The following is a 16,449-nucleotide window of genomic DNA, read 5'->3' as shown; positions in this document are numbered from 1 at the left end:
AAATAGTATATATAAGTAATAATTACATAAAACTATAAACTCCCTAGGACAGAACCCTTTTTATCTTGAAAAGGATATAGCCCCAGCACCTAACATAGCAGTGAATAACAGATGCATGGATAAGTAAGAATGAGAGTTCATGAGCCAGTTGTCTCCTAACACCCCTGCTCATCAGCGTATGAAAGACAAATGCCCCGCCCTGGATTTCCTCTCCTCTCCTGTAGCCCATTGCTTCTCTTAGAGCTCTATGTTCCTCATGCCTCCTTCCTCCTACCACTGACTCACCTCCCAATACTGGCTCATGTCCAAATCCTATCCCTGTCGTCTGGAAACCTGATTTAACACTCTTTCTGGCTCCTTTCAGTAACTGAAATCTGACTTCCCAAGAGACATTAGCTCCCTGGGGACTCTCTCCAGTGGAGATCACTTATTCTTTACCCCAGGCATCTCAAGTCGTGCTCTCTGACTATATTCCTTCCTCTGCCTCCTACCCCCTTCCTAGTTACTTATTTCTTATCATTTTCCCTCATTCATTGAAGATGAGGGATCTGAATTCAAGTCTTCTTTTCACCAACTTCATATAAAGTTGAGGCTATTCAAGTGTGTGCACTGGCAATTTCCAGTCTACCCAGCCATAATTCAGTGTCTTTACCCTTTCTTTTCCCAGAGGGTGTTATCCTTTGTGTTCACAGTTACTGCTTCTGCTTATGCCCTTGATCCTGTATCTTTCCCCCTTCTTTGGTCTGCCGGTCATGCCCACCATCTGCCTTACCTTCATCTTTACCTTCTACTGTCTCCATCACTTCATATAGTCACCACTCCCTGTCTATACTTCTTGTCCCACTAAATATGGGCTTCTGCCCACACCATTCTTGACACTGCTGTGGTGAAGACTACCCTGTTGTTAGATCCAACAAACATTGTTCAGTCCTTATCTTAATGTTTGGATATTATGTATCACTTTCTCCTGGACACTGCTCTTCCCCAGTTATCCTTGCACCCCTTTGGTTGCTCCCTTTCTCCCTCCTTTATGGACTCTTACTTAATCTGTCTCTTAAACGTTAAGTCCCCTCACATTTTGTCCTTACTTCAGTGTTCATTTTACTCTAGATATTCTCATCAAGTAACAAAAACTTAATTCCCAGAGGTTTAATAATCATCTCTTATCAACTGGAGACTTTTTAAAATCCATACCTGCAACCCTGATCCTTCTCCCAAGGTTCAGATTTCTATATACAGTTGCCTGTTGGACATTTCTACCTGGAATTCTCACAAGCACTTAAAATTCAAGATACTGAGACTGAACAAATCATCTTCCCCTCCTAAGTGAGCAAATCTTTCCATATTTTCTATTTATTTTGCTTCATTGAAGTTTACCTAGGTTCATTCCCAAGCAATAAAATTGGAAGTTATCTTTGACGTTGGTTTCTTTACCCCTTAAATTCTGTCATCAAATCCTGCCAATTGATTTCCTAAATTTTTCTTTAGTTGCTCCCTCCTCTTTATGCCTTTCTTCAGTGCTCTAGTTCAGGCCCTCACTATCTTTTATGGAACAAATGTACTTTGTCTGTCTTTCCCCTGCTTCCAACATTGACCCCCTTGAATCCATCCTCTATTTCCTGCTTGCCCCTCATTGTTTACACTACTCTGCTCCCAATATGCTCCCTCCTCCTAGTAGTCTCCCTTCTTTCACCTTCTGACCACCACCAGTCCTTTGAGGCTCAGTTTGAAATCTGCTCCGTTAGGAGATCTTCCCTGATGAGAGTCCACACACCACCCCACACCTCAGATTGGACTGAATGCCATGCCTCCATATATCCTGCACCAAAATTCCCAGTATTGCCCATACTACATTGTGTTATGATTCCTTTTTATGTGTCATCTCCTCCATTACTCTGTGAGCTTTTTGAGGTTCTCACCGCTTTTGCGTAGAATGAGAACACTAATCAATTGTTTCTGTAATTGTTAGGGAACGGAATTACACAAATAAGTACTATGGAAACTTCAAAATGTACAAATAAAGACATTTCTGAATATATTTCTTTGATCAAGTTTTAAATCTTTTTCAGTATCTCCTACAATTGCTGGTGTTGATAGCGATGGCATCCCTGAAGATGTCACTGTTATCCTTAACAGCCCCACATCTTTGGTCTGTGAAGCTTATTCATATCCCCCAGCCACCATCACCTGGTTTAAGAATGGAACTCCTTTAGAATCCAACCGAAATATCCGTATTCTTCCAGGTAATTAGCTTACTTCAGATGCCCAAGTTGCATTTGTGCCATCTACTTTTACAGAAGAACAGAATCATTGACTATTTTTATAAAAATACTTATGTTGTTGGTGGTATTGTACTATTGCTATCTTATTTTTTAATATTTTGTATGTATGTTGTAATCTAAGTTATCTAAAATTACTTTTTGAAAGACCAATAAAGTAAATAAAAGGCAAATAAATAAATACTACAGTGTAATTAATTGCTCAAATATAATGTAGAATGCCAAAAAGAGTAGAAATTCACTTTTTGTTGAATTAACCCTTGAAGGTTAGTATTTAGATTGACAGAGTTTATTTATTCCTCTTTAATACCTGATAATATGTATGAAAACAGAAAGAATTTAAAAGTATGATCACTGGCTGTAAGAAATTTATAGAGATAATACATGTGAAAGTTAATTAACAACAGGAATCCATGAATAATCATTGGTTCTGAATAGTCATAGGTTATGATAAATGGGATAGTGACCAGTTTTAGAAGAATTCAAAAGAAGGAATGGCCACCGTGGGCTGAAGCAGTCAGGAAATGCTTTGTCATAGACAGAACTTGAACCAAACCTTAAAGAAAGTTATAGAATTTTGTTAGTTGGAAATGAGTTAGGAGAGATTTCAGATCCTTCAGGATGTCTAGTATGGGAAAGTACGAAGGAGAATGGCATATCTATGTGCAAGTAATAATAAACAGATTCCTCGCCTCCTTCTTGAGTGGAGACATTGTGTGTACATGTGTGTATGGCAGGGAAGGGGGCAGGTAGGAGATAAGATCAGGAAGGAATGTTGGAGTCATGTTTTAAATACCTGGATTTGAGAGTTTTGACTTTATACTTTAGTCAATTGAGAACCACTGAAGATTTTTAGGAAGAAAGATACCATAATAAAAATTGTGTTTTAGCAAGATCAATCTCTACTGATAGGCCAGGTAGATGAGAGGAAGAAGATGACAAAGGCAGAAGACCTATTTGTGAAGAGAGTAAAATAAGAACCTTAATTACAGTGTGTGCAGAGAGGTAGGGGAGGGTCAGAATGAGCATGAGAGTCATTACCACGGAGGACCATCGTGGACTTAGTGAATGTCTCCATCCACCAAGTAATGCCCATCTGTATTGTAGTTTGTCTATGACAAATGTCTCTTACAGAATTGGCATAGAGAAGAAGAAATGTGTTAATAGTAAGAACTAAAACCTGGTGGTTTGTGCAAACCCTGCTGCCACTGTGACTTCAGAGATTCTTTGGTATTCCATTGTTTTTCAGGAGGTAGGACTCTGCAGATCCTAAATGCACAGAAGGACAGTGCTGGGAGATACTCTTGTGTAGCCACTAATGAGGCAGGAGAGATGATAAAGCACTATGAAGTGAAGGTCTACAGTAAGTTCCGAAAGAACACTATGTTCCTAGTTTTCTCCAGGTTTTCTAACTTTTTCAATTCTGTTTTTCATTATGGGTTCATAATTATTTATATTCATCATTAAAGTTTATCGTTTATCCAGCTTGCTCCATTAAGATGGAAGTTGAATTAAGCAATGTGCCCATGACTTCAATTGCTTAAAGATGTGAAAGCCCACTGAATCTGCTCTCTTCAACTTTTTGGAGAACTTGTCAGTGGCACTTCCTTAAGTTTCTCTATTTTTTTCTTGTGAATTACCCTCTTCTGAATTCTGCTGCGTATAAGTACTTGCATGCACAAAACTCTTCCTTAAATATATATGCTCTATTCAACAGCCTACGATGAGTTTGTCAGTGACTTTGGGCTAATCCACTGTACATTGACCTATTAAAAAAAAACTAATGCTACCACTGATAGGCAATAAATTTCAGAATTTTGTTTTTAAAAAGGAAGAGCATCTTTTTGATTGTCTTTTATTCTTTGAATCATTCCCCTTAGTGACTAATAAAATGCATTCTATGGGTCATATTCAGACTGTGTCTGGGGACCCGGAACAACCTAACCTAACTGTTCTGTGAAGAACATTAACCTCATTGGCAGTATTATAATGATGAGGGGAGAAAGGTAGTTTTCTTCACATTCTGTATATGAACACTGCCATTTCATAAGATGCTAACTTGGGTCCTTGATGAAAGGAGAGCATAGAAAATGCCTAAGTTATTTCCTTGTTTTCTTATTAAGTGATCCTCACTGTGTTCCATGTCATTCCATTTAAAAGAACTAATGTTTAATACTTTAATATTCGTGTTTATGCAGTTCCACCCATAATCAGTAAAAGCGACCTCCTGGGGCCAGGTCTTTCCCCCAGAGAAGTGAAGATCAAAGTAAACAACACCCTGACCTTGGAATGTGAAGTCTATGCAATTCCTTCTGCCTCTCTCAGCTGGTACAAGGATGGACAGGCCAGTCAAGTTTTTTCATTTGCTGATGGTTTCTTATAGACTAAAATGGTCAGTTAAATTAAAAAACAAAACACCCAGACACAGATAACTCAGAGAATCAATGTGACCTTAAAACTAGCACAATCCCATGCTCCTAGAGTATAAAACTGCAAAAAAATTGAACCATGTTCAACAATTTTAGTATTATTTCATCACTCTAAAGTTTGAAGGACTGTTTTAATACACGTTAGCAATTGTCTTTGAAAATCCAGCCACCTTCCCACTGGGGAATGGTTTTTGTTCTCTGTGGTTTTTCAGAGTAAGTAAACTTTGTGGAGAAGAAATGCAAAGACAGTGCTGAGCCAGATTAGAATGATAGGCATAACACAGGTGCTAAGTTTATTCAGAACTTTCTCTAAACACCTTTAACACTTTTACAAAGGGTAACATTTTTAATGTTCCAAGATGAAAAAAATAAGCTAAATGTGATGATTAAGTGCTCAATACAATTAATTGGGGGCAATGAAGAACTTTCAGTAAAAGACACATCCTTCAATTATGTAATCTGGCTTTCAGACCACACGCCTTTATTTCTCATTCAACTTATTTTCTAACATGCATGTTTTAAAAACATATGTGCTGGTGTTTTAAGACCAAAATAGATTTTTTTTTAGCTGCTGTTAACACTCTGCTTAATACAGATGTGACATAGCTAAGCTGATGTTTGTCCTGTTTTACACATAATCAACCAAATGGTCAGTCAAATTCCAGTTGTAGATGTTCAGGTCAGAGTCATGATTTAAGATGCAGAAAGATATAACTTTATTATTTCAGATCACAGATGGACTTTGCAATCCTGGCAGCCAGGAAAAAAAATATCTCTTATAAGCAAGTTTCATCTGGAAGCCATTGCAAAAGAAAAAATATGGAACTCCCACCATGTTCTGTTTACAGTTTCTTTTCTGACTACAAGCACACTTCATGGTACAATATCAACTGTATATGAGTTTGCATGGAAACAATTCCTTTCACCTTTCAAATTTTAATATTTTATTTTTAATTTTACCTAAAACCTTTTCTTTCCTTGCATTTTATACCCATGCACACATATACACAAGCACATACACACATAAAAATAGGATAAAGTCTAGATTTGTACTAGGAATTAGGGCTGTTTTTTTTTAAGTTTCATAATGAATAGTTAAATTAGTTTCACATCCAGACTGAAATTGATCCAATTATGATGCTTTAGTTAAATTTTTCAAGATTTGGGATTGGTCCCCTAAAATATGACAAAAAAAATACTGGTTTTTGTTTATTTTCCATATCCTTTCTTCTCATTTCTCAGATAAGAGAAATGAGTTCCAGTTCATTTCTCAGATAAGCAACACTACTTGAGTGAAACAGTGTTTTTGAGAAAAGCCACCAAAAATATTGGCAGCAGTAACCACGTAAATTTTGATAGAATCTATGTGTTTTGTTTATTCATGCTCTGAAGTTTTTCTTTGACATGGAAAGTTTAAATTATACTATTTTTATATAAGTGATATAATGTTAATAATGATACATTGCATCCCAAATTATTTACTGAGCACATAGTATTTGCCAAACACTATTTTAGGTGCAGGTGATACAGCTATGAAGGAAACAGATGAAAATCTCTGCTCATATGGAGTTTGGGGGGGAGGGGGAAACTAAACAAACAAGTAAAGCATACAGTGCCAGATAAGGTAAATGTTATGAAGAAAATTCAGTCAGGAAGAATAGCGAGTGTGAGAGGTGTGATCTCTTACACTAGGGAAGGCCTCACTGATAAGGTGATATTTGAGCAGAAACTTACAGAAACTGAAGGAAGCAGATATAAAATATCTGAGAGAAAAATATTCTAGAGAGACTAGCAAGGGGCAAAGGCCCTGAGGCATTTGGCTGGAGTGCAGTGATTAGTGGGAACACAGAGAAAGGTGAGAGCTAGGGTTAAATCATACTGCTTGTACATCAGTAGGCCTTATTCCCTTATTCGATGGAAAGCTTCTGGAAAATTTTGAACACAGGAGTGATGTGATCTGACTTAAGGCTTTAAAAAGATTACATTGACTTCTTTACTAGTTGAAGAAGAATGGGGTCCAGAAATGAATTTATTGCCATGGTCCAGGAGATAGATGGTGATTGCTTGGATGAAGGTGGTAGCAGGATGTGAGGGAAAGAGATGAGTCAAAGATGAGTCCAAGGTTTTGCATGAGATCACTAGGAGAGTGAGTTTAGGTAGAAAGAGAAGAGGTCCAAGGATCAAGCCCTGGGGTACTCCTACATTTAGAGGCTGTGGGGCAGAGAGTGATGTGTCCTTAAAGATAAAGAAAAAAAGTTTTCAAAATAAAGACCAGTTAAACTGTGTTAAATCCCACTGATCAGGTAAAATAAAGACTGAGAATTGACATTGACCAGTAAATTTAGCAACATGGATGTCACTTGTCATGTGACCTTGACAACATCAATTTTGGTCAAGTAGAGATGGTGAAAGTCTTACTGGAGGATTCAAGAAAAGATGGAAGGAAATGGAGACAGCAAAGGTAGAAAACTTTTTAAAGTCACTGGCTCTAAAGCAGAATAGAAAAATGTGGAGTTAGGCTGCAGTCTAATGAGATTTTTTTTAATGCGGAAATTATACTGTTGTGTATACATTGAAATCATCCAGTGGAAAAAAAGCAATTGATGATGACTCACATGAGAGAGGACACAGTTGCTGGAGGAATGTTCTTGAGTAGATCAGGGGATGTTCAGAATGGACAGAAACTGGTATTAACCAGTTTTGCCGGGGGAATAAGATAAAGGGAGAGGAGGCAAAGGAGTTGATTTTTTTATAGTAGTTTATACAAGGAGTGATTGCCATAATAGACCTTCTCTGGGTCAGGAGGAGAGTGAGTGATAGGGAAAAGATTGCAAGTTCAGTGAATTTTGGGTCCTCCCATGGGATCAAAATATTATGGGAGTTGGGATTCTAGAGGAAAAGAGTTAGTAAGTTAAGAGGTGGTGGTCAGAAGGTGAGAACTTGAAACTGAGATTCTGAAGAGATGTGATTATTGGTAATTATAAGTTCTAGGTATGACTCTCCTATTGAGTGGCTGAGAGAGTGTTGGGGCAAAAAAAAATAGGAGGTCAAGGAGCTGAGAGCACAAAGCATTGGATGACTGTCTATGTGGGTAATGAAATCACCAAGAATTATGAGAAGAGTATCATTGGAAGGAGTAACAGTGAGCCAGGAACTAAAATTTTCAAGGAATAAGAGGGAATTTAGTATATTCGGAAATGTTTAGAAGATGAGAAATGTCCTATTAAATGTCGGTAATGTTTTCAATAAAACATCATAATATAAATATATCTAGGTTAAATTTTCTCATTTATGAAGTAATGATGTTTCTGAATGAGCAATAGTGATTTTTAAATCAAATCAGACTATGCTAATGCCTTCAGTCTTTCATTATAAAACTCTAGCATTTGCTACAAAATAGTAAGAAAAGATACACTTTTTTACTACAATGTGGGATCAGCTGAAGTTCTTTTTCTGCAACATGGATAAATGGATATGGCACCTAAGAACATATTTCATCATAAATAATTTATAAATGCACCACCCAGAAACACTTGGCACACATGTAAACTATAGGACATGATTACTCAAAAACAGTCAGCTTATTCAAAGTAAATTGTTATTGTTGTCTTGAGTATTTCACCTAAATTTTTATTTTTACTTATTAAAGAATCATAAAAACTCTCAACTGCATGATGCCCTAGTGGATTTACTGGAGTACTTAATGATAACATTATTATAATTGAATCACAGCCCCTTAAAGCAGATGATCATGTTACTATTGCTGCCAATGGACACACACTTCAAATCAGGGAGGCTCAAATATCAGACACTGGACGATACACGTGTATAGCTTCTAATATCGCAGGTGAAGATGAGCTGGATTTTGATGTGAATATACAAGGTAATACTAATATGTTTATTGTATGTAATTTAATTTATATGATCTGGCAAAGCAATGAAAAAGAGATTTGACTTGGTTTATTTTAAATAGTGTTTTTTTTCTGTTGACAATAATATAAATTCATTATTGAAAACTCGTACTCAAGAAATTAACAAAGAAGACAATAATCACCTCATTCAGGATTACCTCAGTTATTTTTATGTGTTTCCTTCTGATATATTTTTGTAAATGTATAGTTCATTTATAAATTGGGATCACACAATACATACTTCTCTGTTACGTTAGCTTTCCCCTAACATTATATCATGAAGTTTATCAGAAAGCTAATGTAACATTATATCAGAATTTAAAGTAGTCACACTTGGAATTGAATGATGATTTAGGCTCCTTCAAGCTTTGTGACTTGGGCAAGTTACCTAAATATTTTAAACCCCATTTTCTCACTTTTAGAATTAATGCCTTGTAGAATTGTGGTGAGTACTAAATAAGATAAAGTATATAAAACTCTTAGCAAAATGCTTAAGAAATGATATTTGCTATTATTGTTGATATTATTACTCTCAACATGATTTTTAATAACTATACCTGTTTTATCAGTTGAGTATCCAAATATTTATTTAACCAGACTCCTATTGTTGAATGTCTGGGTGTGTCCAAGCTTTTACTACTCATATATAATGCTTCATTGAACATCTTTATACCTAAAACTTTTGCACATTTTTTATTTTTCATAAGTTCTTAATGATGGAAATTTTAGGTCAAGTGTTACACACTTTTGCAGTGCTTTTGATGTACAGGCAAATTACCTTCTAGAAAGTTCATACTTGTCACCCAGAAAACTTTGAGAATGTCCCATTATATTTTTTAATAGACTTATTAATCTTGGCTGCATAACTTCTTTAGTTTTCTGAATAAGACAAATCATTGGGAAATGCTCTATTGAGCCAGTATTTTTTAATGATTTCTCAAAATTAGTTTTCCCTGCTATGATCATAGTCTTTAGCCATGTTTATTATAGTAGGTCCTTCCTGAGAGCAGGACATTTTATGTTCTAAATGCTAGAGCCTTTGAACAAGAATGGCGAGCAAAGCATGAGCACAGCATTCTGAGCTCCATACTTCTTGCTCTTCCACTGGAGAACCAGCTCTGACTTCTGTCTACTACTTTTTTTAGCCAAAGGCTAAGTTGGTAGGTGTATAAGTACTTGAAAATATTTTCACATTGTCTAATTTATTACATGTACAAATCACTCTTGTGAAAATACCGCCAAGATCTTTCTTTAATGGATTGACACTGTCATTTACATGAGTCCAAAATTTCATGTCTTTTCTCCATAGTTCCTCCAAGTTTTCACAAGCTCTGGGAAATAGGAAACATGCTGGATACTGGCAGGAGTGGTGAAGCCAAGGATGTGATCATCAACAATCCCATCTCTCTTTACTGTGAGACAAACGCTGCTCCTCCTCCTACACTGACATGGTATAAAGATGGCCACCCTCTGACCTCAAGTGATAGGGTATTGATTTTACCAGGTAAAGATTGCTAGGAACAGGGTGAAAATCTGAATCTCTGTCAAATGTGTTTCTTCTCATTTATTAGACCAGTCAAATTGATTGACTTTCTGGCCTTGTAATTTAACTGACACAGGCTACTGAATGCCATTGGTATCTATGTAGCTTCAAGCTAGGAGAGCCTAGACTGAGAATCTGACATAAGATAGAATACCTAGTTAATTTTCATATCTACTATGCGATCATTCTATCAACTTAAGAAAGTCCTTTGGCTCCCTTGTGCCTCCATTTTTCTAAATAGTGTGATGAAATAATCAGTTTTGTTTCTGTACATTATTAATGATAAATTCTAGAATATATTTGCAAGTAGTTATTACTCATAAATCGATAGTAAAGATTTTAGTTTCAAATATTTTAGTTATTACATGTTTATCGATGGAAAAGGAGATCTTTAAATTGTGGAAAAATAATATTTTCAAGGCTTCTATTTACTTTTAGCAAACATTCAAATAGGCTTGTCAAAATTTATCAGATTGTACACTTAAAGCTCAGTGCCTTCCAATGTATGTAAATTTCATCTCAATTAAATAAAAAAATATCTTGGCAAAAAAAGAAGAGAGACTAGATAGAAATGACAACTACATGTGATCCTAAATTGGATCTGGGCTTGGGGAAAAATAGCTATTAAAGACAATATTGTAATAATAGTGAAATTTGAATATGGACTATGGTTCAATAGTACTTTTTTCACGGATTTTACATTTTCTGATTTTGATCATTATACCTTGTTTTAATGAAATACATATGTATGAATATTTAGGGATGAAGGGGCATCATGTCTCCAATATACTCTCAATCTTTTTCTGAATCATTTGAGAGTATTACTCATTTATATATATAAATAAAGTTAATATGTACATTTTTATGACAGACATCAAACAATTGGATTGAAATACAAATTATTGATAAACACAGGTAAAATTTTTAATATAATTATTGCAACTTTTCTCTAAGTTTGACATTACATCAACATGAAAAGTTTAAAAATACACAGTTATTCTTTCAGATCATATGTATAAAGGTATACTTTATACCTTTTATATCCTTGGCTATTATTTTCTCAAATCAGTACTTGCCTCCAACAGTGTACACTTCTTTTACATGTGTTCAAAACTGTAAAGGCAAGAAGTCACCACATAGCAACATTCCACATGGAATGTGAGAGGGCCATGGAGCGACATTCCTCCCTTGCTCTGTACAAGCTATTTAGTTCTCAGGAGGTCTCATTCATATGCTGGGTCACTTTTCAATAATGCAGTGTTTGTCGTAAATGTGGTATGTGGGATTCACACTGAAACACTGGATGAAGTAAGAGCCTTGAAAGGAAATGTAAGGAAGTCATTAGACCTGAAAAATTATATCTCTGTTTATGACCACTTTCACTCTAAGATTTAGAGAAGTAAAAATATGTATTGGGATATATTTTCAGGAGGGCGAGTGTTACAGATTCCCCGGGCTAAAGTAGAAGATGCTGGGAGATATATGTGTGTGGCTGTGAATGAGGCTGGAGAAGACTCCCTTCAGTATGATGTCCGTGTACTCTGTGAGTTTTTCGTTCGTTTTTTTGTTTATTATGCATTCTTTCACTCAAAAGTTTTTTGAGGAACTCATGTTTGCATGATGTTGCACTAAGCATTTTAAAGACATAATCAGAACCTGATAGCTTTCCCAGGGAGCTGCCTTAATACAAATTGAAAGCACATTAGTTAGGACTCCTGAAGTATCAAATAACAAACTAGCTTAAAAAAAAAAGAGAGAGAGAGAGAGAGAAAATCACTGATTCATGAACCTGAAAAGTCCCAGAGTAGAGCTGGCTATAGTCATATCTGACTTCTATGGCTCAAAAGAGGTCCACCAAACTTTACCTTTCTCTTTCTCTTGGCTTTGTTTTTCTCTGTTAGCATCACTCTCAGGTGGGGAATCCCTTTGGATAGCAAGTGGGCCCCTAGAAACTCTATAATCTCACATCTTCTTAGTTTCACATCCAAAGTGAAAGCTTTTCTTATCCAGTATTTACAACTGAAGTCCCAGAATTGGATTTCCGTGGCTTTAACTGGCCAAGCATGACTCACATATGCATTTCTGAACCAATTACAGAGGCCAAGAGGCCTAATTGATAAGGCGTAATACATATGTCCACCCTTGGATCACAGTCATATTATGAATGCAGGGACTGAGAGTAGAAGAAGTATTGCACCTTTAAGGGAAAAGAAAGGTGATTTTACTAGAAGCAGGAATAAATAGATGCTTCCATGAGAAGGAGATGAGCTAGAGAAGTAGCAGTAGGAATGTATAGGAAGCAGTTGGTATGAAAGATTTTACAGAGAAAGTGATTAAGTGATATGAAGCATTAGGCACTTATCTGAGAGTATCAGATGACACTGAGATTTTTACCCTGGGTGATTAAGAAAATTATAGCAAGAGCAATAAAAATAGAAGATTTGGGAAAACAACATAACTTGGGAAGAAGGAAGTCAATTTTGTTTTGGATGTATTGAATTTGGCGTGATACCAAGATACTTAGGAAGATGTTGAATGAGACATTGGAAATATGGAACTACAACACAGGAGAGAGAATTGAACTAAGAATATAGAGTTGAGAGTTATCCACAAACAGGTGATATTCAAAGGCATGAGATTTCCAGCAGAAACGGTCATAGATAGCTTAGGAGAAGATAAAAAAAAAAATCATTGTGGGATCATTTACAAGTAGGAGACAGGAAAAAGAAAATAGAGGAGAAACAATCTGAGGAGTTAATGAAAAGTAGTAAACTACCATATCACCTATTCAAGGCATAGGAAAGGTTATCAAGAAGTGGGTTTAGTATGGAATGCTAAAGTAAGTTTAAGAAAATAAAAACTGGGGGAAAAGGCCATTTGAAACTAAGAAATCATTAGTGAAATTCCGAAGATCAATTTATGTATAGTATGGTGTGATACAAAGCCACAGAACAAAAGGATAAATATCGAGCAAATAATCAGAAAGAAAAGGAAACAAATATAGAGTACTCTTAAGACATTTTGAAGAGGCAGGAAGAGATGAAATAGAGTTTTAAGAAAAGAGCTTGTTTGAAAAAACATATTTAAGAGAGATTTGAACTTGCTTATAGACCAAGGAAAATGATCCAACAGAAAGAGACAAGTTAAAGTTTCAAGTATGTGTGTTGATGGGAGGAGGGGGCAAGGATTGATGGAGCAAGTTCTAGAACAGGGGAAAAATGCAATCAAGAAACCGAGAGGGGTCAACTAGCCTTTCATGGTAGTGAATTGCCATACCTTGGAATGGTAAGAAGGGATATGTGGGAATGTGTATCAACTGTATTTAGTCCTTTCCTTAAGTATGAGAAGAAGAAAGACAGTGGCAGGGCCGGTATTTGGGCCTATGGAAAACAGAGAACCTTAGAGATTGCCACTATGGGGGGTGTGATAGACAGTCAAACACTGAAGTTGGAGCTATTTGGCTTAGTCATAGCTTTCTGCACCCACCCTCATTAGCCCGGGTTCAGAGGTAGAAAAAACAGTTGATGTGACCTAAGGGTGGGGAGAGGGGAGCCATGGAGGCAGTGCCACAAGGTAACAAAGGTACACTTTGTGGAAGCACTGGACGGTAAGGGTCATAGTATGTGCAATGAGACAGAGCATCACTGAAATGACCCACTCTGAGACCTAGGCAGAAGAAGAGGAAAAATGAGCTTGCAGGAAGGCCGATAGATTGATTGTAAGGGGGAGGAGTGGAAGGGCTAGAGTCTTCAGCGCAAACAAAAAGCCAGCTTATGAAGGAAGCCTGAAAAGACGTGAAATAGAGAAAACACAAGAATTCAAAATTCATTTATTTGACAAATATCTATTGATCACTCACTGTGTGCCAGGCACTGTGCCAGGCACTGAGGATACAGCAGTGAATACCGTAGACATCAGACCTTCTTCAGGGAGCTTATGAACTTGCAAAGGGCAGAAGTGTTTATGTTGAATGGTCCAAGGCATGACAGCCTGTGGCTGGCTGAAGTGGGGTAGAGGTGACACTAGGGTGGGATGGGTCATCAACATAGATTTTAAAGTCTACAAGGTAGTGATAAGAAGACAATTAAAATCAGTGCTAACATCATCAAGAGCAGTGAAGGAATATTCAAGAGCAGTGAAGGAATATCTTAGACCACCTGGCTTAATTTGACCTAAGTTTGGAAGGAGTTTAGTTTAGGACTGAGTGGAAGGATCTGATAAAGTAGCAAGATATTATAGGTTGGGAAGAACTGGAATTTGGTTAAATTGAAATGGAATTTAGGGATTGGTTGTCAAAGGGAGATGTTCATGTCTTCAGTCTGTTATTTTTAATTAGGAGGAAGTTGGAAAGCATGTTGGAGATGAGTTTAGAGAAGTACGAACAAAGCAAGAAAAACAGCCCACAAAGTCTGTCTAAATTAGGAATACTTCACAATGTTTGATGCTCACCTCCTAAGTGCCACTAAGAACAATTCTGAGAGGTGTAATCCAGCTGGAGGGCAGGTCAGAGCAAAGAGCTTTGGTGGAGGCCTCTACAGGTCAGACCTTGGGCCTGTAGTGCATCTCCTGGTAGCTCCTAATGATTCAGCTCCAGGTAAAAGTTGAAGAAAACATTGAATCTTTATGTCCCAACATTTCATTTGATTAGTTTTCATGGTATGGAGGTACTGATAGCCTCATTTAATCTGAAATTCAAGTTTATTATTTACTAATCTGCAGTTCAAGCTATATATTCTATGTTATCTAAAGTACAGCAAAAATCATCTAATTTTGAATGTGAAAGTTTGCATTCAAAATAACACTGAAATTTTATTATGGGGCCTTGTAGCCTTGATTATTTGCTTTATAGACTTTAAATTTAGTTTTGGAGAGACCCAAATGCTACAAGAAGGCATCTGCATTAAACATACATTCTTTACTGATTGATAAAGATATGGTACATTTTAAGAGAGTTAAACAAAATACCTAAGCTTTCAAAACAAAACAAAGTGATTATTCGTTTTGAAAATGAATTTCTACATTTACAAAACCAGCCAACACATGCATTCCTGATTTAACATTTCCATTTTTTTAAAAATTCTACAGATAGTATGTGTTTTTTCATAACTGACTAGTCTAACATCAGGTGGGCATGAACCTGGATTGATTCTGTATTATTGTTTTAAATGAGAATGAATATATGTAGAAAGATCTAGAGCATGGCTTCCCAAACTCTAGCATGCATAACGATCACGTGGAGAGTTTGTTAAAACACAAACTTCTTTGGCTCTCCTAGGGATGCCAATTAAAGAAGGCTCAGTCAGACCCCAAAATCTGCATTTCTAGCCAAGCTCCCAGGTGATGCTTATCGTGATTCCACTGATACCGAGGCTGGGGAAACACACTTTGAGTAGCCCAGACAATTCCCTTGCAAATGAGACCAAACCTGTACATTTCAAATACACTTTAAAGATTTACCTGGCTTGTCTAGATGAACAAGTAGACTTAACTGTCAATTTGTGCAGATGCCACTTGCATGTGTGCTTGCAAACCCAGAGGGCACCATGGAAGGGTCTGAGAGAGAAACTAGACAAGATATATTGGGGAAGAATTGGGATTAACCTAAATGCGAAGGAAACTATGGGAGGGGTTAGTCCAGGATAGGTAAAGAAAGGGAAGAGAATAAACCCAAATTCACATAGATTTATCACCCCCCCCTAATTTATTAGTGTAAAGTGTTACTTCAGAATCATGGATTCCTCTTCCACTTTTGTTCCTCTATTATCCCAAACTTTTTAAAATTGTCAGAAAACTAGAATAATTTAGAAAAGACCCTGTTTCCTGTCGTTATCTCTCTGTTGCAATCACTTATTAGTGCCACCAGTTATCCAGGGAGCAGACAGCGATCTCCCTGAAGAGGTCACCGTGCTGGTGAACAAGAGCATGCTGGTGGAGTGTTTATCCAGTGGCAGCCCCACGCCGAGAAATTCCTGGCAAAAAGATGGGCAGTTCTTGCTAGAAGATGAGCATCATAAATTTCTATCTAATGGAAGAATTCTGCAGGTAAAAGTAAAAAATCTAATTTAAAAATAAAAATAGCTATTTGACTTTATATTTTATAATAATTTTCTTTTTGCTTTTAAAAATAATTTGTCTTGGTTTATAAATATTGGCAAAAATAACTAATCATAAAAAGGATATATAAAATAAAATTCTTCTTACTCATTCTTTTCTCACTATCAAAGGTAACCACCATTAAGTTTTGTGTGAATTCTTCCAGAGATTATCTGTACATTCAGCACACCACA

At 36.5% G+C, this 16,449-nt stretch overlaps 1 protein-coding gene across 8 annotated transcripts in view; it reads left to right on the top strand.

Annotated features, from left to right (window-relative positions):
* Positions 1-16,449, top strand: part of HMCN1 (hemicentin 1) — a 510,534-nt gene that overhangs the window by 354,531 nt on the left and 139,554 nt on the right. For all 8 annotated transcript variants that reach the window (XR_014247210.1, XM_082401086.1, XM_082401087.1 and 5 more), the window contains 7 exons: positions 2,070-2,243; positions 3,529-3,642; positions 4,478-4,623; positions 8,441-8,591; positions 9,929-10,123; positions 11,592-11,705; positions 16,017-16,204. Coding sequence is in view for 7 of the 8 variants with exons in the window: in XM_082401086.1 (XP_082257212.1) it covers positions 2,070-2,243; positions 3,529-3,642; positions 4,478-4,623; positions 8,441-8,591; positions 9,929-10,123; positions 11,592-11,705; positions 16,017-16,204 (1,082 nt within the window). In the remaining variant the exon portion in view is untranslated. The remainder of the gene's footprint in view (positions 1-2,069; positions 2,244-3,528; positions 3,643-4,477; positions 4,624-8,440; positions 8,592-9,928; positions 10,124-11,591; positions 11,706-16,016; positions 16,205-16,449) is intronic.

This window comes from Balaenoptera borealis (genome assembly GCF_965194805.1).
Source record: "Balaenoptera borealis genome assembly, chromosome: 1".
Classification (NCBI taxonomy): domain Eukaryota; kingdom Metazoa; phylum Chordata; class Mammalia; order Artiodactyla; family Balaenopteridae; genus Balaenoptera; species Balaenoptera borealis.
Note: the sequence above shows the minus strand (reverse complement) of the source record. Positions and strands in the feature narration are given on the sequence as shown.